Below are 6,313 nucleotides of genomic sequence, written 5' to 3' on the forward strand. Positions count from 1 at the left end.
CATGCAATGTAAGCTCTGAAAATCATGTTAATGATGGTGCTAAAACAAGCAAACAAGACAAGCATAGCATACAACAAATGATCTAAAGCCTAAGGCTCACCAAAGAAGCATTGAACTACACTTAGTGCAACCACACATGGCATGAATTAAGTGACTGAAAACAGAGATGTGACATGCTAAAATGAGCCTCAAAACCCACCTAAATGGCATCTAAATGGCTTAAGTATGGAAGCATGCACAAGGGCCCAAACAAGGAGCATAAGACAACAACCTTTTAACACATTAAAGGGATATCAAATGCAAGCATATAGGCTTGCCACAAGGACTGAAATAACATGACAAGTGGTTCCAAACCACTGAAATGATGCAAGGATGACATGCTAGAAGGGTCAATGCTCAAGGCATACAAGAGAGTTTGCATGGTAGCTATACAAAGAAAAGCATGGATGACTCAAATGACCAAAAACAGTCTCTTAGCATACCAAAACAAGCATAAAAGTTTCACAAAGCTAGGCCAAAATACATGAGCATGGTAGTCTAAATGCTAGGCACATGTTAAGGCAATTTCATGGCATTACAAGACAAGTATGCAAAGCAAGCATGGTGTGTCTAAACCAAGTAAAAACAATGCTATATCATGGAAAAATAAGCACAAATAGCACTTAAGACATGGCCAACATGAACTTAAAAATGGTGCTCACACATGAGGCTAAAATGACACTTTTTGAAGACAACAAGGAGAGGGGGTGGCCCTCTCCTTCTTAGGACCTTAAGACACCATCCTCACCACTGAAATCCTTCAAGATTTCAGTGGTGAGGAGGCCCAAACAAGGTGGTCCCGAAGCTCACCAAAAACACACAAAAATGGGGCCAATCAAGGCCTAAGAGGGGGTAAACAACCTCAAACACAAAAGTGACCTTAATGAAGTAACTTAAACACAAAAAAAAGAACTTTTTTATGTTATACACAAAGCTCAAATTAGCAAGAAAGACAGGCTAAAAGTGTGTGCAAAAATAGGGAATAAAGAGGGAAAAGGAGTTACCTTTGTAGCCAAAAGGGGACAACAGCCTCTTGGTCCAAAAAAACAGTCCCTTAGCCTCTGAAAATGGCCTCCAAGCTCCTTAGGTTGATGATGGAGGTGTTGTGCTAGGAGGTGTAGTTCAAATGGCCAAGAACTAGACCCTTTTGCACCCTCTAACCCACACAAATGTAGAGAGAGGGAGATATAGAGAGAGAGTGATATATATATGATATATATCAGATTTTCTAACCCTTTAAAGGGGAGGAGAGGCCCTCTTTTTATAGAGAAACCAAGGGGGCAAAGCTTCTCTTAGAAGCTTTTGAGCAAAGAGGCCAAGCTTCGCTTAGAAGCTTGGAGCAAAAGGGCCAAGCTTCTTGGAGAAGTTAGGTAAAGGGGTCAAGAGGTTCAAGCTTCTTCAAGAAGTTAAAAAAGGGTCAAGCTTCTTGGAGAAGCTAAAAAAGGGTCAAGCTTCTTGGAGAAGCTAAAAAGGATCAAAAGGTTCAAGCTTCTTGGAGAAGCTAAAAAATGATCAAGCTTCTTGGAGAAGCTAAAAAAGGGTCAAGCTTCTTGGAGAAGCTAAAAAGGGTCAAAAGGTTCAAGCTTCTTCAAGAAGCTAAAAAAGGGTTCAAAAGGTCAAGCTTCCTCAAGAAGCTAAAACCAAGAGTTCAAAAGGTTCAAGCTTCCTCAAGAAGCTAAAACAGGAGGTTCAAAAGGTTCAAACCCCCCTCAAGAAAAGGTCTCGGCCAAAAAAAGCGGCTAATCGGCCAACAAAGTTGGCCGACCGACCACAAAATGTGCCGACCGACCATCAACAGTGCCGACCGGCCATCACCAGTGGTCGGTGGCAAGGAAACAAGGCCGGTGGCCTCAAGCCATGGCCGGTGAGGCGTGGGGATGGCCTACAAGCTATTTCCCACCCTCAGAAGCAAAACAATAAGTATTTGATGTAAAACCAAAACAAAACAAACAAGTCGAGAGGTCTTGAGGCAAGGCGCGTAGCCGAAACCTCCGAGAACTCAAGACGAACACGAACAGGGATGATCATCGAGTGTTCAAACGATGACGTCCAAGTCTTGAGGACGGTAAAAAATGGGGTGTCTACAGAGAGTCTTCGCTCGAGCGAGCATCGCGATTCAGATTTCTATAAGTACGTGTTTCTGTCAGATTTTAGGATTACTGCTCTAGATCTTCTTTTTGGATATTAAGGTTTATATCTGGGGACATTTTGCTAGTTTTCTTTGATGTTTAATTGAGTATTCAGCTCATGGGTTAAGAAGAATACATCAAAGGTTCGTTTGTTCATTCTATACAAAAGAGAGAGTTGTTCTTCAGTGGATTCTGAAGAATTCGAGCCTGAAGCTTTGGTGGATTCTGGAGTGGCTCATCGTCAAGACAATTCCGCGGTGAAGACAGGGTTGGAAGAGGCACATAGGGGTTGGTTCAATTCGGGCGTGGATTTGCTAGGTAATTGAGAGTATACCTGTGTAATTCCTTTATGTGTTTTTAGTGAATTGTTTTGTGGCTTTTGCCCGTGGTTTTTTTTTATCACAATTGGAGGTGTCCAATTGTGGTTTTTCCACGTAAAATCGTTGTGTCGATTTGTCTTGATTATTTGATTGGGATTGTTATATACTGCTTAAAATTGATACATAATCACAAATCAATATCTAGGGGATTTCTATCGTTTCCCAAAATGAATGACGAGAAGGACTTGGTCTCATGTATTGCATGAGATTTTCAATCAACTTCAATACTTTATCTCCTTTAAAGTCTGAGTTCTTGCTCATCAGTGCATAAAGGACTATGAAAGGAAGCTGGTTTTCAAGTAAGAACAAGTCACGTTACACACAAGCTTTGTCGCGACTCTTTATCTTCATTTTGTCTTGCTATTCTTTGTCTTTCGTGCAGATGTTGATGTAGTGAATGATGAAGCAACCATCGAGGAGCAACATCCGAGTGAAGGCTCTGTTATCGAAGCTTTCTGTCAATTTAGCATAGCAGTTTCTTGCCTCATCATCTACACCTGCAACTTGCTTATATAGTGCAGTTGCCGAGGTTTGTGGCTTATAACTTTTGATATACTCTTTTGTGGATCGAATTTTTAGTTTCTCAAATGATTGGAGCTTGGCTTGGTTATGGTGGTAAGGACCGATAGAAACTGCCTCTGGTTCGTAGCATCTCTTCTTGGATTCCATCTGCGGAAGCATCTTGAGGACCTTGCGGATCTTCTTATGCTTTGGCATTGGTGTATTGTTTGAGGATGAGGACTCTCCTTCTTCATTCATTATGGATTCTAGCCACGCATCATCCAAATTTGAAGCCATTAGGATCACATTGTGTTCATCATCACTGGCCACTGGTTGGTTGAAACAAGGACCAGACATTGTATAGCAGAATACAACAAAGAAGGATATACAATATTCTCTCAGGAAGTATAACATCTCGAGTTATGAAGTTTATGAAGGATAGTTGTTACGTGGTATTATTCATGCCGTGCTTTAAATCAATCAATGACTTAGTGCAAAAATTTTATGAATGGAGGATGCTAACTCGCATTTGTTAGATAGTTGAGAGATCAAGAATGATGAACAACTTGTGTGTGTTCACTACAAAAAAATTGATTTTTTGCGACGGTAAAATGCCGTCGCAAATACTCAAAATGCCGTCTCAAAAGGTTTTTTGCGACGGTAAGTGGCCTTTTGCGACGACACGTGGGGGGTCGCAACAGAGGGGGTTGCAAAAGGGTTTTAGCGACGGTATAACGCCGTCGCCTTTGGTTTGCGACCGCAAAGAAGCCTTTTTGCGACGGAAAAATGCCGTCGCCATTAACGCGTGAAAATCTGACTTTTTTTGAGACGACACTGTTTTGCCGTCGCTAAAAGGGGTATTTGCGACAGCACAAGTACCATCGCTAAAGGGTTATTTGAGACAGCACTTGTTGCCGTCGCTAAAGTTCTATTGGCAACGGCAAATTATACCGTCGCTAAAAGTCATCATTTTCAACCAAATACCTTATCTTTTGCGACAGCATTACTGCCGTCGCAAAAAACCCCTATTTGAAACGGTGAATAGGCTGCCGTCTCAAAAAAAATAAAATAAAATAAAATAAAAAATAATTTATATATCATATTAGATAGATATATGTGCTTGTGTATATGGTATAATACTTTTTTTTTTTTTTTTTTGCCTTTCTAATGATGAAATTCGGATTCCTGTCCCTATATATACATTATCAAAATACCTTAAAATTGATGAGAAATAATGGAATATTGAAGAACTTTGGCGACAAGAGAACTGCCCAAAAAAACATTTTTTGTTTGTCCACTTTTAAGCTACTGTAAATACTATTTGCGATGACAGAATAACCGATGCAAAAGAAAACAAAGATTTAGTCAGTGTGCATTTTCTTTAAAAGGAAGATTTACATAAATTTAAGTATATAGTTAGTAAAACAAAAGAAAGTACATTAATTAAATGAATGAATGAATGAATCTCAGGTTCTGATTCTGAAGGAGGTTCTTTATTATAATTCCATTCATGCCCTTTCCATTCAGGCAGTTGTTGGATTACAACCTGCAGAACAAAAACAACAATTATATTTAAAATAAAATAAAAATAATTATAATAATATCCGGTGAAATTTTGAAAATCTTTTTTGCTTAGAAAATAAATAAGATACACTTTAGACTAAAGTTTTAAAATCAAATAATTCATTAAAAATGGAAGACGATGGACTACAAACCAAGCCTCTCGAATTTGGTTTTCCAACCGTAGTCTGACAAGCAAGCCTCCAATTTTTTGGATTCTGCAATTAGTTGTGTACAATTAGCACAAACATTAGACACGTTTTTTGCCGAACCAAATAAACTAACACAAACATCACAGACTCGTAGAATTAAAGGTTTTTTTTTATTTTATATATTTTTAGTGGTATATTTAGATGACTGCAAATGATCTGTTAAATACCCTTTTAAGTTTTTCCTTCTCTTTGTCTGTTCGAGGGCTTAGTAGCTCCTTCCCTTCAACGACCTAACAAAGACAAAAAAAGAAAAAATCTTTAGAATATAAAAAATAAAAAACCATCACAACACAAGTGATGCATTGTCACATTTCTTAACCTTCCACGTGAGATTGCACCAATAATTATGAAGCTATACCCAAATGATGTCAGTGATAATAACATCATTTTTATAAGTAATAATGCTACATGCACAACTTTATAGAAACGTGCGCAGAAAAATCAATGTGTGTTTCAAATTCATCTTACTTGGCAACACATTTACTTTTTTGTGCTTTTTTTTTTAAGAATTATGATTAGGACTCTGCTTGGTTAGTAATAATAAATTCGAAATCAATAACTCACCTCTACAATGCATGTCCCACAAGTTCCTCCTCCCCCACAATTTAGCAGAGGTCTGGACTGAAAATTCAAAACACATAAACCATATTTCAGCTATTCATTAGCTCAAATACTGCACTTTCAGTGTATCACTTTGAATAAATTGACAAGCAAAATTGATATAATGAACTAAAAAGACAAAATGGACACGAGGCAAATTATAAGAACAGTGGGTATAATTAATCATTTTTTTTTTCACTTTCAAAACAAAACAATTGAGCCTTTCTTCACTTTCAAAACTTGTTAATGTAGTTGTAGAATGTGAAAAGAGAGAGGGGGGCCTTACTTACATATGGTCCATACAATTCAATATTAGAATCCAACATAATGTCCCTAAGTTTCTGCCCACCACAAGCTACTCGAAAGTGCACATCCGGTGTTCCATCAGGAAGCAACACAGACTTCAAAAAACACAAAACTCATTAGCAAACTTCCATTGCACACCTACATAGCACATAAATTAATAGTTCCTCAAAAAAAGAAATTACATGTAGATACTAGAATTAAAAATGCAACATATGAACTTACACTGACAAATGCAAAATTGACAGCAGGTGGTTCCTCAGGTGGTTCCATGCCTCCATTAATTCCTGAGAGATAGATCCAACACATTTCAAATTCAACAACAATACATGCCTAGAAAAATTATTCAGAAAATTACTTCGAAAATGTGCGGAATACATCATTTTAGATGTAGTTCATGTTACACAAATTTAAATTTACATTATACTCCTTCACTTTTGGGATACCTTTCGAGGTAAAAATTATTGGGTTTTGATTCTTCTTGTTCTTCTTATGTCGATCTTTAAATTGAAAAACAATATTCAGCTTTGAACCAAAACAGTTGCATAATAGAATTATGGGTAATCTATTGAAATCCAGGCTGGTTTAT

At 37.7% G+C, this 6,313-nt stretch overlaps 1 protein-coding gene across 1 annotated transcript; it reads right to left on the reverse strand.

The window, feature by feature from the left end:
- Positions 1 to 4,425: 4,425 nt before the first annotated feature.
- LOC114261078 (photosynthetic NDH subunit of subcomplex B 3, chloroplastic-like) lies at positions 4,426 to 6,023 on the reverse strand. The gene is made up of 6 exons (XM_082893336.1): positions 5,950 to 6,023; positions 5,712 to 5,822; positions 5,386 to 5,442; positions 4,989 to 5,051; positions 4,765 to 4,827; positions 4,426 to 4,595 (listed from the first exon to the last, which is right to left on the reverse strand). The coding sequence occupies exons 1-6, from the start codon at positions 5,995 to 5,997 to the stop codon at positions 4,431 to 4,433; spliced, it is 507 nt and encodes a 168-aa protein (XP_082749462.1). The 5' UTR covers positions 5,998 to 6,023; the 3' UTR covers positions 4,426 to 4,430.
- Positions 6,024 to 6,313: the final 290 nt, after the last annotated feature.

This window comes from Camellia sinensis, chromosome 10 (assembly GCF_055761805.1).
Source record: "Camellia sinensis isolate YWXY chromosome 10, ASM5576180v1, whole genome shotgun sequence".
Lineage (NCBI taxonomy): Eukaryota > Viridiplantae > Streptophyta > Magnoliopsida > Ericales > Theaceae > Camellia > Camellia sinensis.